General features: G+C 39.5%; 1 protein-coding gene across 1 annotated transcript in view; it reads right to left on the bottom strand.

The window, feature by feature from the left end:
- Positions 1–25,926, bottom strand: part of ST3GAL3 (ST3 beta-galactoside alpha-2,3-sialyltransferase 3) — a 184,116-nt gene that overhangs the window by 124,560 nt on the left and 33,630 nt on the right. Inside the window, exons 3-4 of the mRNA XM_054384658.1 lie at positions 17,832–17,879; positions 6,639–6,681 (exon numbers count right to left, since the gene is read on the bottom strand). Coding sequence (XP_054240633.1) covers positions 6,639–6,681; positions 17,832–17,879 — 91 coding nt within the window. The remainder of the gene's footprint in view (positions 1–6,638; positions 6,682–17,831; positions 17,880–25,926) is intronic.

The following is a 25,926-nucleotide window of genomic DNA, read 5'->3' as shown; positions in this document are numbered from 1 at the left end:
GTTTCCTTTATACTCTCAGTGAAACTGTTTTTCCATGAACATTTCTTTTTTATAAAGCTGAACTTGTTGGGGCAAACATAAAACTGCTCTAAACAATGCTCAACCATTCATAATTTTTGCTTTATATTCTTTTCCCACATGACTTGGTTCATAATTACTTCCAGCTTCAGGAAACTGGCCCTTTTAAAAGCACCAAAAGTAAGTTTTTCACTTTGTTTACACTTAAATCAAGTAATGAATCAGTTCTAAGTAGCCAGTAATTCTGATTTATACAGTCTTTATCTTATTCATCAACTGAGGCTCTGTCTAACAAGGGAATCTCAAAGTTAGATAACGGAGATTCATGTAAGAAATGTTTACGGGAATTCCAAAGGATCAAAACTGGAAAAAAAAATTAAATGTCCTAAAAAAAAAAAAAAAAAAAAAGGAGATGGCAGTCATTCAAACTAGGAGGTTTCATGGATGAACCACTGTGAATAACTAAGGTTCATCTTCTCAAATACTTGAAGTGCACAAACAATTGCTACATATTGGAAGAGATTAAGAAGAAGGACATAAATTAAATCAAGGAAAAATCTGAAATGAAAGAGAAATAAATAACCAACTGCCATGAAAATACCAGTGTCATAGAGTATGCTAATCCCTGAAATAGTCTTTCAGAAGCATCACCAGGATGCTTTTGCTTTGTCATGGTCAGAATCTCTCCATTTAGTCTGTGAGACACACTCTTAACCTCTGCCTAGGCAGGGCAAGAGATCACTAAGACTTCTCACTTCTTTCTTCCCACTCAAGATTACTGGAATACAAAAAGACAAATGGGAAGGAAAATAGGGCAGAAAGAAATCCCACAGCAGCAGGCACAAGGAAAGTCCAGCATTCCAACACATTTATTGCTTATTTTTACAGTGCTTAACAGCAAAGTACCACACATAGACACAATTTCAAAGCCACCTCCCACCCTAGAAACAAAATCAGAGGAAAGGGCTCTGTTTCAGTTCTTCATTACTGAAGTTCTGAAGTAAAGAAATTTCAACAAACAGAAGTAACTCCATCTGTGTGTTTCCCTAGCCCAAACTCCCTCCATTTTTACAGCCTTTTTAAAGTCCAGATCAAGTTACATTTGTGTTTGCAGAGCGAAGGTTATTATTTCTGGCTTCTTTTTTTCTCCACCCCAAAAGACTCAGTTTCTTCACCTTCTCTTTTGTAAAGCAAAATTATCATTAATATTAAAAAAAAAAAAAAGTTGCACCTCCCAAATCTACCCTATAACACTGGACAAACATGTAGACACACAGTATCACGAAATGTCTAATGAAGCACAGACCCCACCGGAAATAAATATTCCCCCTTTTAACTAAGTACTGCTTCAAAATGCCCAGAGTACATAATATAAAATATAAACCATATAAATTGTATAAATGCAGTAAACTAACTGTGTTAGTATTATTATCTTACTTACTATTATCTTACCATGCTGGCCTCTCGTAGTCAGTTTTCTAACTGAGAAGGGTAGCAATTTTAAAGCATCATAATAACTACTCTATTTTTAAGTGAGGAATATACCAGTAAGCTCAAACACATCTAATATTTGCAAAACTATGGGGGAGTGGTTCTTCCCTAAAGTCAAATCTTGGGATGCTTCCTTCATCATTTACTAGCTGACCATGGCTGCAGCTGCATAGATCCACCATCATCCAAAGAGATGATGTTTAAAAGCATCAAATCACCAACCTGATTGCTGAGTACCTTTGAAAATAGCTTTCCAAGGATGAGTTTGAAACAAGGACAGAAGTAGCAGTCAATAGTTTCCACCTCACCAGGCAAATGGCATGCCAGCAGAGTAACCAAAGCTGGTACAGAAGCATGAGGGCAACAAGGCAAGGGGAAAGCCTCAAATCACATTCTATTACAAATTATTACCAAAACAGGAGCTTTTCACACGTGCAAGACAGGTGAATCTACAGTTGTAACATGCCAAGACACACTCAGAGTAATTTTTAACGGTTACTAAATCAAGCATTCAAAGACTAAGTGGCAGAATATAGAATGCCTGTGCACCCTTCAGCTGGGCCCACTAAATATGCATTAAGATACAGCCTATAATGAACTATCTGATCATACACTGGTCCCCCTACAGAAACCTTGTGCACGTCAATGCAAACATGGCTTCTGCTCAGAGAATGATTCAGAATTTGTAGTGAATGAGACTTTTGTTTCCAGGACCTGGCCAGCCTCAAAGAACTACTACAATATAAACATTTAACGATAATAAAAGCATGCAGCCCTTTGCCAAGAACAGATGTTACAAAGCAACTGCAGATCTTGGCATTTGGTGGCACCTGGTAATCTACTGGCTGAGTCACTAATGGGATCAGATCAACGGCCTTAAGTTGTTCAGGAACTACTGGCCTTAAAAAAAGCCTTTAAAAAATGAAGACCTGTCGATTGTATCATATTTTTTGTATAAGTATTTTTCTCTAGGCAACTAGTATGAACTGGATTTCATTCCTAAAGGTTTTAAAAATGGTATGTGGCTCTGCCGCTTGGGAAACCTCTTTACCCAGGAGCAACTGATGCAAGTGGCCTGTTTCTGTGCTGTGTGCATATTGTGTTTTGATGTTCTAATTTTGGCAATGATGTTACGGTTGGTACAAGGTCTTGTACCAAGGCTTCAGGTCTTGTTTTGACTAAGAAAACAACTAATTCCTAACTATGTTGCCTACAGCTGTCCTCAGCTTTCCACTTATCCTGTATTTCATTGAAAATTCCCACCTGGAAGTCATTCTGCTTTTTAAAAGCTAGTAGACTTTCCAAGGAAGAGTTAGCCCATATACAGGCAGTATCTTTCTTTTTGGTATTGTCCTTTGTGACAAGCTCAGTGCAACGAGACTCAAGGTCAGAACCTGACATTTCCATGAAGCATCTGTATGCTATCTTTAAAATCAGCCATCCTCTTCCAGGTGAGTTTCCTGGCCATATCAGCCTCCCTATGTTAGAGCAAGGCATTCATCACACATTCAGTTCCCACAAAAAACACTTCTCCAGTACTTCTGACAGATTTTTCTTTCCACAGTGAACAAATCTGGTTTCCTTACCATTTCCATGAACTCAAAGAGAATGAGTGAACAGTCACTATATTGCTGTAACCACAACAAAATGTTTTATACCTAAATAACATGCCCTTAACATCCACAGGGCAGAGGACATTGAAATATTAATACATGAACAAATTAAAGATGGACATATTACTATTTATTCATGCCAAACACTTTCCTCTGTATAATTTGAAATGCAAGTCAGAGCATTCAAGCTTTAATGCAGAGCTACCTTTGTAGAAAATTTGGTCTTCCAGGTCATTAGTTCAAACGAAGTCAACTAACAGCCAGAAACAGATTTTGAACAAGTAAAAGGTTAAGAAAAAAAAAAGGAGAGATAACTATTTGTGGCCCCATGTGCTTTAAGTCACATAAGACTCTCACATGCTGTCAATTAAGTGAATCCTATAAAGTTATGATCTACAGAAAAATTCCACCAGAGTGATTGTATCACAACAGACATAATTAAATTTTTTCTGCCAATAAAGTCATCAGTGCAGAACATATTATCCCTTTCAACTCTAAAATTTTTTTAACCAGAAAGTGCTTATACAATGGTGTGATCTTGACTGAAAGCCTTTTTAACCACTAAGTTCTACTGAATTCAGCATGTACTTAGAAAATGCATTTGGTACCCTGACCACACATGTGAACTATGCAACAGCAGCAATTTCCTCTAGGCTGTCCACCACTTTTCTTTCAAATTTTATTTATTCTTTTATGGTATTTTCAGGTTTTCTTCTGGCATCCTTGCTATTAAAAAAAAAAAAAAAAAAGGAATGTTCAAACCCAAGTTCGATGGGGCCTTGACCAACCTGGTCTAATAGGAGGTGTCCCTGCCTGTAGCAGGAGGGTTGGAACAAGATGACTTTTAAGGTCTCTTCAACTGAAACCATTCTATGATCATAAAATATTTCAGGTTGGAAGTGAACTCTGCAGGTCATCATGTCCATTCTCAAAGCAGGGCCAGCTTTACTTCCACAGAAGAAACAAACAAACAACAAAAACAAAAGAAAAAAACCCACCCAACCTAAAACAAACAAAGGACAATTATAGTGGGGGAGGGGAAAAAGTTATTTCATTTAGGACACTAAATAAGTACTTTTTTAAAGTCATCAACAATTTTTTTCTTCAATCAAAAATACTGGAGAGTTTTCATCATGGGAAGGTTTAAAAAATATTATAGTGTTTTAGAAGCACTCCAGTAGGTAGAAACTTCACTTGGCCTCATACTACTGATGTATAAGAAGGAGCAGGCCATGTCTCAGAGAGCTGTAATTGAAGTAGGTAAGTCAGCAAGGGCAAGAAAAAGCAGGATGTAACAGAGGTTTGAGGGGAAGGAACACTCAATGGGACTTGCTGAAAGTAGTGGAGTAAAGGACAGCGAACACAGAAGGAGGAACAGGAAGAGCAAGACTGAAGCAGGGGTTTGGACATAGCACAGGCTAGTGTCCAAAGCTAATAAGACAAAAGTGTTTGGACAGTCAATGGGTGTGTTCAGTAAGTCAGACATTACAAAACATGTAACATAGTCTGGGGGAAAAGAAAAAAACAAAACAAAACAAACAAAAAAACACCAAAAATCAGACTGCTTAGAAACTATATTTTTTACAAGGACTAAGACATGAATTCAAAGGTTACTTCACAATTCTGGACTACTCTCTCTGCTTTGACTTCTAGATGTATGACTTGAAGATAATGTATCATCTCATCCTACAGTGTTGTAAGGGTGCATACACTATTCCCTCTAAATTAGAAGGATGTCTCAACACAGACAATTTGATAAACAAAATTGGTAACTGTGCAACCAGCATGGGTTCCAGACAGCACACACCAAAAATCACACAGAGCACGACATTAAACAAGTCCAGAAAGAAATCTTGACCAGCTATTCACACAGCAAAGGCTTCCTGCACACTGAATGAGACAGAGCCTTTAGAGAAGAAATAAACAAACAAACAAATAAATAAACACTCCTTTCTTAAACATGTTCTTCCATAGCAACTTTTGGCAAGATAAGTTAACATAGTTATGTACCAGGCTGCTTCTGTAAAAGAAGCTCCTACCCAGAGATCTTCTCATTTCCTGCCAACAGCCTTTCCAATATACTTAATGAGGCTTTTATTTCATTATGGAAGCTCCCAAGCTGCTCAGTAAGACTAAACTATATATATATCTATATATGCATATGTATGGATAGATGAGTGTTGTAGTATGGTGGGCTGAAATTCCCCTTCCTCATTAACAACTCCAGACTAGCTCAGTTCAGAAGCAAATGAAGCTGTATTTTACAAGCAAAACTACAATCTATAATGAAATGCAATTAATATGTACAAATACACTCCATTCACAACATTTACAAATATACAGACTGAAAGAGTTGGGGCTGTTCAGTCTGGAGAAGAGAAGGCTCTGAGGCGACCTTATTGTGGCCTTTCAATATCTGAAGGGGCCTACAGGAAAGCTGGGGAGGGACTTTTTAGGATATCAGGTAGTGACAGGACTAGGGGGAATGGAATAAAGCTGGAAGTGGGGAGATTCAGGCTGGAAGTGAGGAAGAAGTTCTTCACCACAAGAGTGGTGAGAGCCTGGAATGGATTGTCCAGGGAGGTGGTTGGGGCCCCATCCCTGGAGGTGTTTAAGGCCAGGCTGGATGAGGCTCTGGCCAGCCTGATGTAGTGTGAGGTGTCCCTGGCCATGGCAGGGGGGTTGGAACTGGATGATCCTTATGGTCCCTTCCAACCCTGACTGATTCTATGATTCTATTCTAAACCCAACACTTTACAGATACACCCTGTAAGTATAATGAAACTTTCTAGCTATTAAGAACAGTTTTTGTATTAACACAATGTGTTGTACAGGAGATGCATTCTCAAGTCATTCAAAGCCGCTAGACTGCTTCAGTGCCATTTTAAGTAATAGAGACAAATGGCTTCGAGTAGTCTTCTTGTGCCCAACGCCAGAATTTCTGCAAGGCTGTTGCCCTCAGTAACAAAGTCGGTAGTGACCCCTAGTGTTAAGAAGTTCAGTCTCAGTTTAATTGATTTATGAGTATCATCCTTCAGTGCTTTGCTTCTGGCATGGCAAATGGTCACTGCCTTGCATTGCAGTTTTATCAACCCCAGTTGACAAACAAAAATAGTATCCATTTTTAAAGAAACAACGGGAAAGGAAATATAAACTTCTAAGCATCCCAGTTAATTTCAGACTGACAATACTCCTGCTTTCAAGTGTTTAATGCATTTTTCTTCATCTGGAAGATTAACAGTGGATATCTAGAGCAGACAGACAGTCATGTCAACACGTGGACATTTTTAGCCTCTTGATCAGTCATGAAGGAATTAGTGACAGTGAACCACAATCCAAAACAGGCAGCAAAGCCTAGTGTAAAGAAAGAAGTTGTAATTGCCAAGTTGCTACAGGACTTGGCTGGTCCAAGTAGAAGTGAGTCCAATGAGTCAACTATCTAGGTGAGACAGAAGTTGCATACCACAAAAATCTCTAACAACAGAAACAAAGAAGAGTCCTACTGTTTTTACTTACAATTTTGAGTCCAGGTTCAGGAGAAAGCCCAGTTTGTCATATTCTGAAAAACAAAAGCAAGGGACACAATATCATAAAAACTGCAAGTGTCTCCTCTGCAAAAGGCACCAAACCCACAAATCAGTAAGTCCTCATGGAAGGGAAAATTATTTGTAGCTAAAAGTAACTATATAATAATTTCCAGTTGCCACCAGCTATTATCACAGATTACTGTTACTTCTAGGTATACCCAAATTAACATTTCTGAATCTCCAGGAAATACTAATGCAAGATACTGTGTGGGTAATCATTAATTTAGAAATCACTAGAATTAACCAAGATATCTGGAGTCATAAAAACAAAGCATTACTGAAATCACACATGCAGTGATATACAAAGTTTTCCTGCTTGCAGTAGAAATCACTTTGCCAGTAATTTGTATGACAAACACTCCTCCTGGGTCCTGGCATGGTAGAGCTTTGGAATTTTTCTTTATTCCTCATCTATTCCAATGCATAACTTCTCAATCAAGCAGCTCGTCTTCAAGAGAAAGTGATGCCAAAATGCTTCAAGTTCAGGTGTGGTTCAATAAGGAAAGCCACCATTTATGCCATAACCAGGGAACAGCTACGGAAACAGTTACCACTCAGAACATCTGTAACCCCTGTACAAAGTAAGCTTTGCACTCAGCATGTTTGAATACGTTGTGATCTTGTAAATCAAACACTTCATACCAAAGTTATAACTATTAGAATTCATATGAGATACATAAGAAAAACTAAAAGGCATAATGTCCTTCTTATGTTGGGTTAAGCTCAGGGGCCTCCTCACACTGAGAACCACTGGGTCTCACTAGCATGTAATAAAGAAAAGAAAAAAAAATCAATACAGAGAAGTAAAAGATAATCCCTCCAGAGCACAACGATCAGGAAGTATTAAATGAAACAGGAAAATAAATAATAAAAATCTCATAACCTTTTCGAAATAGCTTAGTAGAAGCACAGAAGTTTGCTTTCCTTATGAAACACCATCAGAATTTCTGCTGCAGTAGTTTTACCTAATAAGATTACCAACTCTTCAGGCTGTTACTTACTGGCAGAGAGGAAAGCCTAAACATGTACCCAAGACAAAATGATTGCACCAGATAGGACAGTGTAAACTATGTCATTGATTTCAGTCCCATTAAGATTTAACTCCTGAGCCAAGGGAAGAATTATGTTTGACATAACTTAGGCAACGGAAGTTGCAGACCATGTATGCACTTGACATTGGCACACAGTATCCATTCTCTGCCAGCACTCCCATGCATACCACCCACCATCCTTGTTGTATTTGATATTAGAAATGCACCTGTGCATCTCTTCTCCACCTTCCATATACTGACAGCTGTTTCCCCCATGTGTTCCTTTCCTTATAACTTCCTCCTGCAATAAATTATTTTCTGTCCAACCTTACCTCCTCTATAGGATCATGCTTAGCAAGATACCAGGAAAACAAAACAAAACCAAACTTTCAGATTTTACTAACCCTTCTTCCTTTCAAAACCAACATCCATACTGAGTAAACAGCAGCAGAGATTTTTTTTTAAATTATTTAAAACAAACAAAAAACCATCTACAGCCACTGACCAAAACGTCATCAAGTCTTATTCCACTGAAGCTAAAATTCTGTTCTTCCCAACAGGAAATGCAAGAAAAGGAAAAAGCAGTAAGAGATACATCACCTCATAACTACAACATCTTGGGGTTTCTACTAACTCAACACTTTGAGTTTTGCAACCAAAGCACCAGAAAACACACATGTCCTAAACACTAAGGGCCACAGCTGACATACCTCCAGTGCAATGTTTTGTATCACTTGCCTCCTGTTTGTCACACACATTTCACCATCCCTAGGTTTAAAGTGTTACTTTTCATGTTTCTTACTTTGATTACTAATAGAGGTATAGAGTGATCTTATAAAACTACATATGTCAACTATCTTTGCAACAGGCATTTTCCTAAAAAATGGGAAAAAAATGGTGTTTTTCCAAACTAAAATCCATTTCTAGTTTCAAACTGGAAACTCAGGTGAGGTCTTGATTTTCAATAAGGTGTAAATTACCCTTTCAGGCTGCAACATCAAACCAGAAGCATCTGGTGGCTGGTGAAATGTGTAAACTACTGCAGGCAGAGAAATTCTGTCCTCACCATGGGCCATCTCACACTTGCCAGAACTTTGGGAAATCACAGGGTTACCATTGGATTGGAAATTAATCTCTATCACATACTGCTCCCTCCAGAAGGACACTAGGAGCTCTAAATTACAGACTAAAGGTTATCTTCCTTTTTAGCAAAAATCAGAGCCTTGTTACAGACTTCCAATGTCGTTTAACTGTATCGTAACTGGGCCTGTTTAGTCTAGAGAAGAGAAGGCTGAAATGGGATCTTATCAATGTCTATAAATATCTGAGGGGTGGGTGTCAAGAGGAAGGGGCCAGGCTCTTTTCAGTGGCACCCAGTACTAGGACAAGGAATAACGGATATAAGTTAGAACACAGGGAGTTCCACTTCAGCGTGAGGAGAAACCTCTTTAATGTGAGGGTGACGGAGCACTGGAACAGGCTGCCCAGAGAGGTTGTGGAGTCTCCTTCTCTGGAGACTTTCAAAGCCAACTTGGACATGTTCCTATGTGTCCTGCCCTAGATGACTCTGCTTTGTCAAGAGGGGTTGGACCCAGTGATCTCCGGAGGTCCCTTCCAACCCCTAACATTCTGTGATCAGTGATTACAAAGGAAAAAAAAGTAACTGTGACACACAGCTGAGCAGGCCACATGCTGGCTGGAAGCTGTCTGGATTCACAAAAGACAGATAAAAGCCCAAATACCTGGAGGAATCCAAACACATAACCCAGCTGCAGGAAAAGGCAATCCTGGTCTGGAGTTATGTATTAAATTTAAAATAACATAAACCACAGGCCCACTAAATCAAAGACAAGTGCAGCTGAATCTGAAAACCAGTGTGGTCAGGGTGTGATGATTACAGGACAAGGACTGAGCTGATCACACAGCTCACTGCTAGAAAAAGAAGCAATCCCACTCCTACCCTAAAAATACTGGCTGCAAGAGCCTGCCTTGGTACCCATGTAACCTCTTTGTGTCCTCATCAAGTTTGCTTTCACCTTCCATCACCTTAGTTTAGAGCCTTACCAAGACAACCAGCTCATAGAGGAGAAAGGCTTTTGTGTTTTTCATGCAGCAGAGTGACAAAGTTCTAGAATATTATAGATAATAGATCACAATAGCTAGAGCAAGTTAGAGAACTATTTCATTTCCACCAAAAGCTAGTTTGGCACAGCTGGATGTGTTCACTGTGCTTTGACAGCCTCTGCCAATGTCATTGTGAGCCCCCCTCCAATCTGGGGTCACAGCACTACAGCACAACACAGAGCTATCAACGGGTGTGGTGGTTCTGGAGAACTCTCTTCAGATCTAAACAAGTGAGTAGGTCTGATCCAGCTCAGGCTGTGTCCTATCCACCAATCTCCATACAAAGCATGGCTGTGTGAAATAGACTTTCATTTGTTCGGGGTTTTTTTAAGCCAAAACCCAGCAAAAGGTAATGAACTTATTTTGTATCCACTAGAACATCATGGAAGAATCTGAATAAGGCTTTATATGTTCTCAGTCCAGAAGAGACTGAAAGTCCCAGAGAGGTAAAACCAACAGTATTAAGAAAGCAAGGCAGTCTAAGGACTACACTCACTTGTGCTAGGAAGTTAGAGATCTCAGCTAACAATGTGGCACAGTAGCACAGAAATGAACCAATACAGTAAAATCAAGTTTCATCATGCCCCATAAGAACAAGAGGTCTTCTTAGGCCAGAAGTAAAGCACATTTTTACATTTCCAGGAAGATTGGAATTGAGTAAGGATCTAATAACTGACAAAAATTTCGTAATAAAGCATGTAATTGGGATTACATGAACAGAAGTACAGCCAAGCATAGCATTTTCTATAAATGATGCAAATCCTGTGCCAAATTCAATGCTGGCACTAGAATGGAAATTTCTCACAAGTATCCAACAAAAATCTAGCTACCAGGCATCAAGTGAGAAATGCATTGTCTGGTCTCTGCAAACTCCATGAAGACCCCCCCTCAAAAAAGCCATAAAACACAGTCTATAACATCTATCAAGCTTTCAAACTTCATTTTGCATCTGTAGCAAATATAGCTAAATACAAGCAAAATGGGCAACATTTTCCCTGGATGCTACTAATCTGAAACCAACAATCTAGGAATTACCTCGGCTCGCTGGTTTTATCCTTCCAAAGCACCTATAACCAGTTTCAGTCACAACTTGAGCACTACTCCTTTAGCAGCTATCTCCCTAGAAGCACTGTACAAATAAAACTTTGCCCACAGGAAGAGAAACTGAATTTAAACCTTTTTAAAAAGTTGGGCTCTATGCAGTTCTAGTTCTCTCTGTGTTTAACTGCTAACAGAAGGTTCAATTTTAGCTACTTTATTAAAAATATTTGTGACGGTCAAAGAAATCAGTATGACACTCAAGAGACAGAAGTCCTATCAAGAACAGCTCAGACAACCCTGATAAATTTCATTCCATCCAGTGCACTTTGTTCTCTGTGGAACTGAGGCTTCAACTGAGCTAAGCTTCACTGTCCCCATGCACACCCTACATCTGTGGCAAAGGCCAGGCAAAATGACTTATCCTGCAATGAGAAAAGTCAAAGACCTCACATTCACCTTGGACAAGAAAACACAGATGGACAGTTATAAAAGTTTAGATGCTGTAAAACAATTCTGCTACAACGCATGAGACAAAGATCTAATGAAAAACAAATCATAATGCTATGGATCAAGTGAAAAGGACAACAGAAAGGCTTTCTACCAGGGTTAAAAAACTACCACGCAGAATTACTGAGCAACAATGGAGACGCTGCACAAGCATGGATGTAAAGTTGCATTCTTTCCTTAGGATTTTCCTTTTAACCTCTTCTGTGACAAAACTTGGTGCTGAAGGCATATTTTCTGAGGCTGTTTCAATAGCTGGAGAAAAAAATAAACTGCAAAGCTAGGTTCAGAAAGTGTACAGTTGAAGCTGCCTGGGCTCCTCGGCACTGTACTGCATAGACTGCATCCAATAAGGCAATGCAGCAACAAGGGGAAAGTGTAGAACACAGGGGGTTTCACTTGAACTTAAGGAGAAGATCCCTTACTTTGAGGAACAGGCTGCCCAGAGAGGTTGTAGAGTCTCTGCTCCAGAGACTTTTAAAACCCACCTGTACATCTTCCTGTGCAATCTGATCTGGGTGAATCTTCATAATCAGGAGAGTTGGACTATATGACCTCCAGAAGTCCCTTCCAGCCCCTAGCACTCTATGGTTCTATCCATATCTATGTCCCAGTTTCCTCCTCACTCCCATTTACCATTTTGCACACAAGTTTAACAGCTTTTTCCTCCAGATTGTAAAATGCTATCAGAGAGACCCCCCAATTACACTGGTAAGACGAAGTCCAGTCCTTGGTGCCTTTTCCTGCCCTATAAAATACACAGAGGTAGAAGAACTGGGAAGAAAACTGCTTAGCCCTTTCAGCCCAAGACTAGAAAATATGCCTCACGAAGCTGCATCTGCACAGAACTATCTGCTCATTTGACATTTCCACCATGCCTGTAAAAGAAAGATTCTTCAACAACTGTTAACATAGCTTCACTTAGGCTTCCTTATTTCCTGGGGGCCAAAAGAACATCCTTAACAATACTACTTGTTCAGAAAAACTTTGAATTTCACATCTACTAAAAATGTTCAGAGGTTCTGCAAACTGATCTAAAGCCCTGCTGCACCAGGTTGAACATTAATTTTCCAGACACTGCACCTGATGAAAACAGTTGTATTTGATGGAAATGGATACACCAAGCACTATCAGCACAACTGAAATACAAACCTGTGAGTTTAAAGTGCAGAAAGAAGAAATCCATCCCCAGTCACAAACCCCTGCATGCCCTGGTGACACCTAAAATCATGAGGATTCTACTTATTGTTTCAGATTTAGCAGCAACAGGAAGTAATTTCCAGCTCTATACCTTCAGGGTGGGGTTTTTTTGTTCCTTACTGGGGCCTCAAAGACATCTGGCCCAGCTTTACAGCCTGAGGAAAGCAATACACCAGAGGGGTCTCCTTCATTAGACACTCCAACTACATTATTCATCCCTCAGGCAGAGAAAGAACAAATAAGCAATCACTTGCTGATAGTGCTGCATGGGTCATCCATCAGGAAGGTCTTTTGCCTCCTTGTTTTACCTCTAAAACAGATATAGTAAGACCAAAATAAAAAAAGAGTTCATTTGAGCATATCACATTTTAAAAGACTATAGTTACCTTAACATGGACTACAAAGCTCCATACTTTTTCCCTAATAAAATCATAGCAACCTCCAAAGGCAGAAAAGCAGCCAACTGCCTGAAGCTGAACTTATGAAAGACTTCAACAGGGAGATGAAAAATGGCCTCCTATGAACTGCATATGCCCTTTTTCTTCTCCCAGGGAGTCATCTCTTTAAAGCCAGACTGCAACCTTTGCTAAATAAACAGTTGATTCATTTGCTACTATGTATCCACTTGGCTAATGGAGTTAATGCTGCCCTACTGTATCTTCTGACATATTCTTTATTTTAGAAATTGTATCAGATTCCCCAACAAAAGTCAAGAACAATATTAACAAGACAGTGATCTCTATTGGCTTTTAGTGACTTAAAAGATGAACCGACTAGATGTAGAGAGATGCCACACGATAGAGGAAAATCCCATTAACATATTTTATTTCAAGGTATTCTTTAAGCCACTGCTAGATATTTGCACCTCAACTCATTCACAGCTGTATTTTCAGTTGCAGGAACAGAGCATTACTAAGAAGACAGATGATGATACAGAACATGCAGCCAAAGTCACGTAAGGACTATGCAACCGATACGTGACAGTCATTGGCAAAGGTTCAAGCAGCTCCCACAGTCTACAGCTCAAAGAAATGAAGAATGAAGCAGAACTTCATTAATCAGAAATGAAAAGGAGAAAGCATTTTTGTAGAATAAAGCCACTAAAACCAGCAGGGAAAAAAATAAAATTTAATCTTTCCCATTTATTTTCTACTTTACAGGAATGCAGGAAAATGCAGCACAGTAAGTTTCCCTCTCCTTTCCCATAACTACCACGCAGCGTGTTAAGAGAGACAGAAATGCACTCTGGGGGGAAGAAAAAACAAAACAACCCCCCCCAACACACTAGAACCACATTAGCTCCAAACAAACTAAATTTGTTTTCCTCAAATCAAGAACATCTACACAAGTCTCACAAATTCTATTAATTAACATAATATCTGCATTAATTATCACTAACCTAGAAACCAGGGAAAGATCAGAGTTTGTAACTGTAGCCAACTATACTGCCATATTCTCACTGAGAAAGCCAAAGAACAGCAAGTGATCTTCTGCAAGTCACCAATGTTTTTATTTTGTGCTAGGAATCTGCCACTATTCTACCCATCTGATACTTGATGATTTCAGTTGTATTCCTATTCCTGGCCTCTATCCATACCACTCTCCATCCAAAACATGGGAAAGTAGTCATCAAATTCACTCTAGAGTTGTATTTAGGACAGACACAGAGTTTTTGTAGTTCATCACAAAATGGCTATCTGAGCATCTTCAGCAGCTGAAGAAAGTAAGAGAAAGTTTACCTCATAGTTCTCACAGCTTCTCCCAAAATGGTTAAGGACTTTGGCATAGGGAATTACTAACAGCAAACTTCTAAATAGTCACAGATGTAAAATCTCAGATGATTGCTCCACTACCATTGTGACCTCAGGATCTGGAAGCATGGTGGGCGTTCTTCCACAAGCATGAGCTGCAGCAGACATCCTACTCTAAACCAAATTTTTAAATCTCCGTTGCATTTGCATAAGCCAAGCCAAACTTTTGATAAGTGTTAAAAACTAAACTGAAAAGAAAAAAGCAACAACCAAAAAGTTAAAATACACATATGTTGTGAGCAAGATCTAGGTAACACGTGGTTGCTTGAAATATTAGAACAATTGTGTTTTAAGCTTGCAGAGAGAACAACTTGTGGCCTGTGCAGCAGTGAAACACATCTCATAGTGTAAGCCTACAGCTGCATGGTACTTAGAACTTCAAAAATTCCAGCAAGCACATTCAACACACTCCTATCCTAATGAGACTTAAATTTAACTTGCTTGCTCTCAGACACAGGAGGTAGAAAAAGTCCTGAACAAAAATAGCAGGGGTATAAATCTGGCTTTCAAGGTCCAGTGCTTGATTTGCTAGCAACAAAGTAAACCAAAGCAACTAGAGAGGGGGCGGGGGGAAGAAAAGGAGTAAGAAAAGGAGTATTGACTGTCTATGGCAAGCAAATGAAATCTAGGTCTCCTCCATCACCCAGTGTCCTGCTTAACGTTTCCCAAGTTCAGAGCATGACAGTCTCCTTTCTGGAATGGTTTCAGCAGAAACACCGTCCTAGACATCACATCAAACATTTATCTTTGCTGCTCAAACTTTATCTTTCAAAAGGAAGAGGCAGTCATGGAAAGAATCACAAAAACATCTGGACTTCTGAAGGCCAGACCACAGTGTGAACCTCACACAGCTCAGTCTCCAAGCATACTCGAGTCTCATGTCCTCTAAGCTAATAATCTTCTGTGAGGCAGCGCATAGTCAGAAGTCTTTTCAGAAAGTTTATCCAGAATAACCTAGAGAATGTTACTAATATGAGATGCATAAGGGTAGATTTCCAGCCTCCCTGAAAACATATTTGCAGGTTGGACAAGGAGTTAATGGGAAAGCCAAGATAAGGACAAACAATCAGTTCAAACAAAACACGCATCTGCAAAAAGACATTGCCCTTCACGCTGTATGATTTAACAATTACCAAAGAGCAATTCTAAGAAGCTGTTTACTATGCAAATATAAGTCCGTGAGTACCAGTTTTAAGCACCATGAAATCTTAACAGGGCAGCTATTATTCATAGCTGTTTAATTCTGACTAATAAAGAAAAAGGTGTATGTATTTTTATGTTTCAAGGCATGTAACTTTAGCCCCTTCTTACCCCAACCTGAAACATCACCTACTAGGAATGGCTGGGCCTGGAGCTGCCATTGTTTCTTTGGGTTCTTTCTGGGCTGTCTCTTTTCCTGGGTCTGCAGCAAGGTGAGATGTGATGGGCAGCGGAAGCACAATAGCCACAGTTTTTCTCTCTCTCCTTCCTGTTCAACAAGGAAAGCTGTCCCTCAGTTGGGTGCACATCACATCTTGACATCTCATTTCACATTATCAGTTTAGAGCAAATTAAAGTTTGCAGTACAGTGAATGCAAAGTACTAAATGTGAAAGCAGTAAACATACAGGTCTCCTGGACATTTCTGAGCCTCCCTTCCCAAATATGAGTTTTCTTCAATAAAGAAATTCAGCCTTGTAGTAAAATGGTTTACAGAAGATCAAATTTTATTGCCTTACTCCTAGCCAATCCAAGCTTGGATTGCAATATACAAGCAGAGAACAAAGACCAGTGCTTTTAAATCAGGCTTACATTAGCTTGTCTTCAACCCTCCGTATTAACAGAAAGACTCCAAAAGACATGGAGTAGTTGAACTATTTTTCATAACTCAGTTTACCACCCTCTTGGTAGTATCATATCACAGCATTTATGATTAACTCCATAAATACCCTCCTCTGGAAGCTATCCACATGGTTAACTATTTTCACATCAGTTTGAAGCCAAAATAGTATTAGAAAAAAAAATCTTAAAACATTTTAAAAATATAAATAAATTTTACTCCTGGAAAAATTCTGCTCTTAGCTGTACCAACGTTAATCAGCATAACTCCACTGTAGGTATCCTGATTCAGACACTCAGCTGTAATCAAAATATTTCACTGAATTTTACTCACAGATTTCTTCATCTCAGATTTATGTAACTTCCCTCCTACTTCTACATACTAAAGAAACCATCACCCAGTACAGGAGGCAGTCAACAACACACCCGAGTTTTGACTGATACTAATTAGTAGAAAGGAGTGAAAACGGGGTCTCTTCCTCCCATAAACACAACAACATATCCACTCTGCACTCAGCACCCTAAAGATACTTCCACATCAGACCATGCACCTACAATAGATCCATCTCCAGATACAAGTTTTACAGAAGATGCGGGGAGAGCAGAAAGCCTTCAGGGTGTTGTAAACACAGCAAGTTACTACCACTTGCTTAGAGGTTAGTAAATCAGAAATCTGTGTTCAAGCTTTGCTGTTAGATTCAGGCAGCAAGCTCTGTTTCAGACTGTGCAGGCAGAAGACAGGTGCTATGTTGGAAGGCAGCATGTTCCCCCTGTCAGCCTAAGAGGAAATGCTAGTAAACGAGACAAAATACAAACCCTTCACTTGGGTTATTTTTTCTTTTCTGCAAAATACTAGGCAACCCCATCTTCTAAGTGTTAAGGGGTTTTAAGAGTAATTCTTAGCCTTTCCCTTACACTTCATATGTCATTGTATATATACTGTAAACTGAATTTCATCAAACATTGTGCTCACTATGGTGAGCTTTGCCTACAGCTCACATATTGCACATAACCAAATTAATAGTTACTGGTTTCACGAAGTGACCCCAACACAAGAGAATTTTTTATTTCTGGTACAGTTTAATTGAAGGTCATCCTCAGGTTCTAAAAGAAATTTGGTAGTACTGGTCAATCTCCACCTAAAAAAACCCAAGGTTCCAGCCCTATTTGTTTAGCTACGGCTCTTTTGCCTTCTCCTTCCTGGAAGCATTCCTGATTTCTTCCCCAAATAATTCAACTGTTTGTTTAGCTGAGAAACTCTCCTAGTATCATGGAACAATTTTTCTTCGGCTGGTGGGTGACATCATCTCAATGCCTTTCACATGAGAAAAGAAGTACAAACCGCATCACTAACACATGCAACATGTCCAGGTCATCTGCCTTGCTGGGTAATGAAAAGGGTCCCACATGCTAGTCCTCATGTCACACTACAACTTCCACTCCACTTAAGAAAGGACCTTCTTACCCACTTTGGCTAGATGGTTGATTCCCAGAAAGTCTGATTCAGTGATCTGCCTCCCAACATGGCTACCATGTCCAATTAAGTAGAAGCCTTGTCATGAGGTGGGAGATAGAGAAGAAGGCAATGTTGTACCTGAGCCTATTGTATGTCCAACGGAGTCAAAGGAAAGAACCACTGAATCTGTAACACAAGAGTACAAGTTCATTTTCCCCTTTTTCTTGGCACCATTACTTGCTGTAACATTGTCTTGTTACTTTGCTCAAACAACTCCTTATGCTCCCTTCCACCAGGAAGCAGAACATCATCTTCACCAGCCAGACAAAACAGCAGGCATCTAGCAAAGATAGGACGCTGGAATATGCAATCATGATGTCATTACCCAAAAAGGTAGCTACAATTTATTGAGAGCAATTTCATTTTATATCTAATAATCTTGGTTGTTACAAAAAATTAATCATAATATGCTTTTGACTGCTAGACTGAAAAACTTTTTCTTATTCATATGTATTATCAATATTTAAGCTCCAATTAAGGGACTTGCCTGTTACAAACAGCTCTCCCCTGACAGTTTGCTAAGCCAAGCATTTGTGCTCCTTGCATATCTCACCATGTTTTTCACATCTTTACTCACACCAGTAGCTTCCCAGTTCAATGCATTCCCATTTATCAATATCCTTCACCTTTGTACTGTAAGCAGCACGTATGCAAAGTATCAAGAAAAATCTAACCTCTCTATTTGATACTCTTATTTTGCATCCATGGATCACAGCAGGTATTTTTATCCATCACTGCAGTGACAACTCCTGCTCACCTGTTAATGCCTGATACTTTCAATCACTTTCATACAATGGGGCACACTTCACTCCAATTGTGATTTACACTTCTTAGTTTTTATACATACAACTTTACCTTTGGCCCTTATTGCCTACTTGCTCACCCCATAATCCAGACCTCTTTATTAGTCATTAATTTCCACATATACCACTCTCCCAGTCTAGAAAGCATTTGCAAAATTTATTAGTGATAATTTTAACAATCTGTTCCAAGTGGAGTTGCAATATGGTGTCATGGTAGAGGGTTTTCTCCAGCTTTAATCTTACTTGAAAGAAACCAACATTTATTTTAGAAGTAAACTCCATAGTTTGCCATCTATTTTGATGCCAATCCCAACTAAAGCAGAAAGGCTACTCAATTTTACCAATGGTGGAGCAGAATTTAGCCCAGAACTCAAAGACAGCTTGTCAGTGGGTGAAACTAAAAAAAAACAAACCACCAAGATAGGATTAATAATTTTATGGAACGAGAAGGTTTAAGCTGACACAGCAATAGCAGAACCATCTTTCAGCTTCAGCTAAATGAACAGATTGAATCCTTTAAAGTTTCTCTTTGTAACTTTAAACGTCTCTTTGTAGGCCTTAGATGTGATCAACTGATATGCATCCTTTGTATCATCACAGCAGCTGCCTCAGTGCAAGCTCATAGCACGAGGCAAAAAGCCCAAGCACAAGTGGATTTAGCGTGTTGAAAAGAGGTTAAGATCCTGCTGCATCACCTTACATTCGGGCAGGCTGCAGTCACAGACACTGACAGTTACCACATTTCAACTGGCAATAACCTGACATGGGACCAAGCCCTTGGCTTTTCTTTACCGTACCTCTTCCTTATGCTTATTTCCCAGTTCTTACAAATTCATATGAAAATACTAATTTTCAAAACAAACATCCCAAAACTGCTCATTTAACTGGATTTAAAGCAGGTCTATGCTGTACCAGATGCAACTCTACGGTGGTAACATCTTAAAAAAAATAAAAAAATACTGCTAGTCTCGAAATTTATTCCAATAAAAATAAAAATCCATCTGGACTTAACTTTATTTCCTCTTTGGGGAATAAAATTCAGACATCTCTGTGTTATGCTAAAGATTAACTGTGTTAAATTCACCTGCCATCAGTTAATTCTGAAGTATCTCTGTGGGGTTCTACTTTTAAAAACCTGTTGAGATTTTTATCAACATAAAGTATTGCTTTCTAGTTAATGCCAAATTTAAACGTTGTTTGGTTTTCCTGCAATATATTTTGCCTTTAAACACTACACACGAAATGGATGAAAAGTATTGTAAGCAACAAATTAACACCATTATTGCAGCCCACAAAAATAGTGTAATGTTTCATTCCCTTAAATGAGAACATTGTCTTCCTCCTATAAACTAAAAGAATAACAAGCAGAGGAAGCATGTGAGCTCCCTTTTTCTATCCAGTCCTCTGTGTGGCTGTAAGTCTCACAGTTGCAACACCAAATTAACTGTGAACAACCTGTATCACAGCCAATTCCCCTTCTGCCCCTACAAGTAATTTCACAAACCATGGATTTTATTAAATCACTGTCTTTATTTCTGGCATTAACAACTCTAAAAGGGATAAAGCTATAAACTTGGAAAAAGCTGAGAAATATAATCATGTGTGACCTATCTTCCACCTAGGCAGCTATTTGCATTCAGCCAAACTCTGAGGTACAGTGTTTTTTGTCAGAAGTTGATGAAGATAAGCATTTCTTTGAGGCAAGTCATAAACTCAGCAGTACACCAAGTCCTGCTTCCCTGAATGTTACGAGAAAATTTGCTTTGCTTCTAGCTTCAAATCCCTTCCATCCATCATCACTCTGTTCAGAATCCTCCCAGCTCACTATACTATTTTCTCCAGAGACAAAGTGGCTGCTCAGTCTGTGCCCAGTGCCTCAGCCCAAGCCCTTGAGCCTGCTCTTTCAGATGCAATCTTCAAAGGCTCCATCCTTCAAAACATAATAGAACACAATGTAAAACATACCCACTTACAGGTGCCCTTGCTCTAGGTGCCAAGAAGTGTTTATGTCTGAAGGAGCAGTCTCTAACCTTTTAGCTACATACTTCCACAAAGTATCTTAAATGTGGTTTGTTTTTTTTTAATCCTGCCTTCTTAACTGAAGAGCAGTCTTCATGCTCAAATCATGAAATCTGACACCAAATAATTTGCCAATATGCACAGCATAAGGCTGCCCATACCACAATGCCAGCCTTTTACATCTGTTTTCATGATAGCTACAATCGCCTCTGCAGTGGCTACAGCAATTTGGAAAGAAAAATAAAAACCGGAAAGGAGAAAAAAAAAAATCCAAGACACGGCAAAATTCAAATGCTCTTCTGGGTCTGATCCAATCAGCAGATTGATCAGCAGAAGCAAAGACAGAAGAAACACTCACTTGTTTAGCAAGGCACTCAGTACCAGGAATAACAAGGGATGAGAGGACAGCAGCCAGACTACAAAATGGCTTTTGGTCATTTTGTATCGATTCTGGATTAAAACTGCATTGAGACCTATGCTCTGGGTCCTTTTCCTCTCTCACCCACCATCCAGCTACAGCATCAAACATTGGATCATTACCCCAAAACTAGTGCTGTGCAGGGCTATCTGAATGTGTTCCACCACAGCCCTTTTTAGAGTGTGGTGTGTCTTCCAGACCTGTCTGCCAGCAGAGCTCATCACCACAGAACACACACATGGATGCTGTTGATTCAGGAACCAGAAGCTCCCAGACAAACTGTGCAGAAAGACTCAACGCTGCTCTGGGAACAAACCCAAACTCTGTTCCAACAACGCTCCAGCAAACGGGACGTGGAGCTGGACTTGCCTTTGAAGGAACACAACTGGACTTGCACAGTTCTGTCCTGAAGTTAAAGCAACCCAGCAAATCTGAGGTGGCTATATTTGTTGCTGCACTAACAACACAGTTACTACGCAGTCCAGGTAAATCACCTGGGCAAGGATTATATGAGACACACTTCAAATGTGATTGACCTCTCATCTCTTCTCACACACACACCCCCTTTCCACTCCACTCTACTGTCCCCCATCTTAGTCTCCAGCAAATCCTTTCTGTTTGTTTTGCTAAACATGAGCTTTTTCCTGGCCTGGATAACTGTGTACCACACTCCCTTATCCCCAACTCAAGCAAATTAAGTTACTCATCTCACTGCACATATTCTGCACCTTAGATCTAGGAATTTCTGGACACCAATCAACCATTTAACTGTTATTTCTTACAGGCTACCATATCTTTTCCACTACTCCAGTCTCTGAACAGAAAAATAAATGAAGATTTGGGTCTTCATAAAGGAATGATGATGCTGACCAACAAACCACAAGTTTGTAGGAAACAGAGAGAAATCAGGCCATGTACCTCACATTTCACACTCCAATAAGGAGATATGGACACCACAAGATAAATACCATGCACAGATGATGCACTTGAGAGATGTGTGGAAACAGCTCTTAAAGCCCAATTCCATCAAGTTCCTGAAATTATGTTAAGGGAAAATACAAAGATCAAATTCCAATGCAAACACTGCCCTTGCTTTGATTTCATCATTGGTGAAAATGTAATACACAAACTGAAAACAAGCAGAGGCAACATAGAATGAGAATAGCAAATATAATCCCCATTTAATCAAGAACTGTATATAATCTGCATGTTTACCTAAGTTCTATTTCAGAACTTCAGTTAAGACTTCTACAGTAAGTCCCTCTGAGAAGCCACTAACTTTATTCCCTGCAAGGATTTGTAGGTTATTTGTTTCATCCTACTGGAAACCAAGGAAGCTGAATTAACAGCTTCAACAAAACAAAACAAAACGAACCACCAAATCAAACCAATCAACCAACATAAACCAAACCAAACTAGGAGCTACCAGGATGATTAAGGGACTGGAGCACGTGCCGTATGAGGAGAGGTCAAGAGACCTGGGGCTTTTTAGTCTGGAGAAGACTGAGAGGAGATTTAATAAATGTTTATAAATATATGAGGGCTGGGGGTCAAGAGGGAGGGGACAGGCTCTTCTTCATTGCACCCTGTGATAGGACACAGGGTAATGGATATAAATTACAGCACAGGAGGTTCCACCTCAACATGAACTTCTTCACTGTGAGGGTCACGGAGCACTGGAACAGGCTGCCTAGAGGGGTTGTTGAGTCTCCTTCTCTGGAGGCTTTCAAGACCCATCAAGATGCATTCCTGCCTGACCTGCACTAGATTCTATGGTCCTGCTCTGGCAGGGAGGTGGACTCTATCTCTGGAGGTCCCTGCCAACCCCTAACATCCTATGATCCTGTAATACCAAAAAACAAACCAAAACCCAAACCAAACCAACCAAACAACCCCCCCCCTAAACAAAACAAAACAACCCCACCCCCCGCCAAAAAAAAAAAAACCAAACCACCAAAACCCTGCAAAACAGACTTTAGCTATAAACCAGCCTCCCTGGCTGGGGGTGGGAGGGTAATGGAGAGTAAAAATATCAGCAAAAAAACCTTTGTGTGTTTCTTTGGAAGTGGTCCTGAGAAACCACAAACCATCAATCCCACAGGAGTTATAAGAGTTTAATAATAAAGGCTTAACTACCACATACCATTCCAGCAATACACTCCACAGACCAAGCCAAGCAGGGAATACAACAATATATCGCAACATAAGGCTGCAGTTTGGCACACCCTCATACACAGACTCAGGCTCTCTTTCTTGTATGCCTGATCACTGTTAAGTTTCTCATTCCATAACCCCACTCTCCAGATACTCAGACTCCTACAGAACCGCAACCTATATTTAATAACATTTCATGCAATTTCTCCAGAGCTTGAGCAGAGACCAGATATCCTGCAGAGCTCCATCAACCGGACTGGGGATGGCAACTGCAGTAGCAATATAAAAGAATAAAGTTTTGCTTCAGAGTCAGAATGAAAAGAAATATTTTAGGTGCTGTTATTCTATTACGGAATTAGAACACCATCCATACAGAAAAGGGCCTCCCAGTCAGCTAGCTCCATTTTTCAGCTAATACTGAAGAGGACAGGATGAAACATCCTGTTAGCTACCAACATTTACTTTCTATCTGAGATTAATATTCTGTAATTTGACATATACCAAAGAAGGGATACTTAATGCACAAACCAATTCATGGCTTCATGACAAAATATCAGTAATTACAGAAACTATCCTTATGGTTCATCTAGTCCTAAAACAAAGCTCACAAAAGAAGTGTCACTTTCAGAAAACACACTACTGTCCAAGGTTCACTTGGCAAGACGATCTGCCTCAGAACATCCCCTGCCCCAAAAGAAAAAATACCAGGGGAAAAACCTCACTCTTATCATGACTACACAAAATGCTGGATAATTTTTTTATTTATCAAATTGAAGTGAATTAAGTAATTTCAGCTCTATTTCAGAGAGATCTTGCTTAGAGCTCTAAAGCATGAACATACTTCTGATTTCCAAAACAATTTTCAGATTCAGATAACAAAACACCATAGCCATCCTTTGATAAAATACAGCAGAGACCGCATTACAGAATTTGTTATGAAGGTAACTACCTTTTGACCTTGAAATGAGTCAAAAAGTAGTTACAAGAAAACCTATAAAAGTGCCCAAGGGTTCTAATTAAAATCAGGCACCACAATACAGACTGCTAGATGAAGAGAAAAAAGAAATCCTGTCTAGTATTGTGACAATTAAGTGCAAGAAGGAACACACCCAAAAACCCAAACAATTAAAACATATTCTTGTTTCTAAATTTATCTAAGCAAGTATTTGCACATAAAAAAGTGACAACTTTCACAATTCATATGATTTTTTTTTCCAAACATATGTCGAACATTCCTCTAATTTCCCAAACATAAGTGAAGGGTATTTCATTAATTATTTTCTTGTTGTTACACTATTGTAATATTCCCTGCCTGCACTTACAGGTTACATGATCAGGTATCCTTTATTCCTAATGTTGTTTTTAACTTGCTGAAGACGTATTTAGGAAAAGACCAAGTCATTTGCTCAGTCTAAAGACAAATGCCATCTTAATAATTCATTAAGTATCCTTTTTCTGCATTAGTCTTGTGTTCCTACCCACTGCTTGGTTTATTCTGCTTTACCAAGAACTTTCTTCTACAGCATGAAACCCAGCATAAAACCTCTCTACCTTTTTCTGAACACAGTAAGATGGCTCAGTGTTAAGAGCACTAGTGAATACAAAACATCTTCTGTAACGTGGCCTCAAGGATGCTCCAAGTTACTCATGTTCTTTATTCAAAACTCAAGGCACTCATTATGCCATCCCCTATGCATCACTTCACAAAGCATCAGTGCCAGTCAAAGGAAACACAATTAAGACCACTTTTACCAGTAGGAACAGCTCCTTGTGAAAAACAATCAGTAGTATCAGAAGTTACCATCTCAAGTGCAGCATTATTCCTACATTTCCAGTATCTAAGATGAGGAATACATAAAGACACGCACACAGTGCAGGCCCACTCCCTAATCACAGATGTGCAAGCTAACAGCAGTAAACAGAGAGATTGCAATTTTTGGCAAGTATGAAGAGTTTCAGTCTAGTGCCGCCTTCAACTGACAGGAGTTCCAGGTTCAAAGGTCAAACTTATTCCTTCCATGGGAAGGGAAACACAGGACATATCTTTAGCAACAGGAAACATCTGATTGTAAAGAACGCTTCCAACAAATTCTGGATTTTCTACTTTAGTAAATTGTCTTAAAAGCTGTACTGCTGTTATTGTACTGTACTGTTGCACTTGAATGTCTGCCCTGTGTATCTGCTTTATTTGTATCAGTTCAAAGATGTGGGAATGGACTAGGGCCTTGATCCACATGACATACCTATGGGGCAAAATTCACCCTCATTTGAGAATGTGTACCAGGTGTGAAATATAATTAAAATGGAAACATTTCATTCTGATCTAAATATTGACCTAGCAGAGCACAAAGTTGAAAAGTTTCTGCACTGTTGCTCTAGTCAGCACCTCTTTAATGGCTACCCTCATTAACTACTACCTTCATTCCTACAGCATTAACTTTTCAAGCATACAGTACCAAAGTTGGCCACACATGTTCTCTCTCCCTGTCTGTGGCTGACCCAACAACATCCCCTTTATACTGACAGAAGACCTTGTGGCCAAGCTTAGAGGTTTAACCCAAATTCATTTGCCATCCCCTCCACCCATACATCACGTCCCTTTTTTATCCCAGACAGTTTCTACACAGAAACTCAGCACAGAGCAAGGAGATTCATGCACAAGCTCAGTCCCAGCGAGTGCAGTCACAGCTGGTTCAAAGCTCATCTCTGCAAACTCACAGCCAAACTATGGCACAGCCAATATGGGCAATCTTGCTGTAATGCACAACCCTGAACAAGT

Source organism: Indicator indicator, chromosome 10 (genome assembly GCF_027791375.1).
Source record: "Indicator indicator isolate 239-I01 chromosome 10, UM_Iind_1.1, whole genome shotgun sequence".
In the NCBI taxonomy this organism is placed as follows: Eukaryota; Metazoa; Chordata; class Aves; order Piciformes; family Indicatoridae; genus Indicator; species Indicator indicator.
This window is presented reverse-complemented; position numbering and strand designations above follow the sequence as displayed.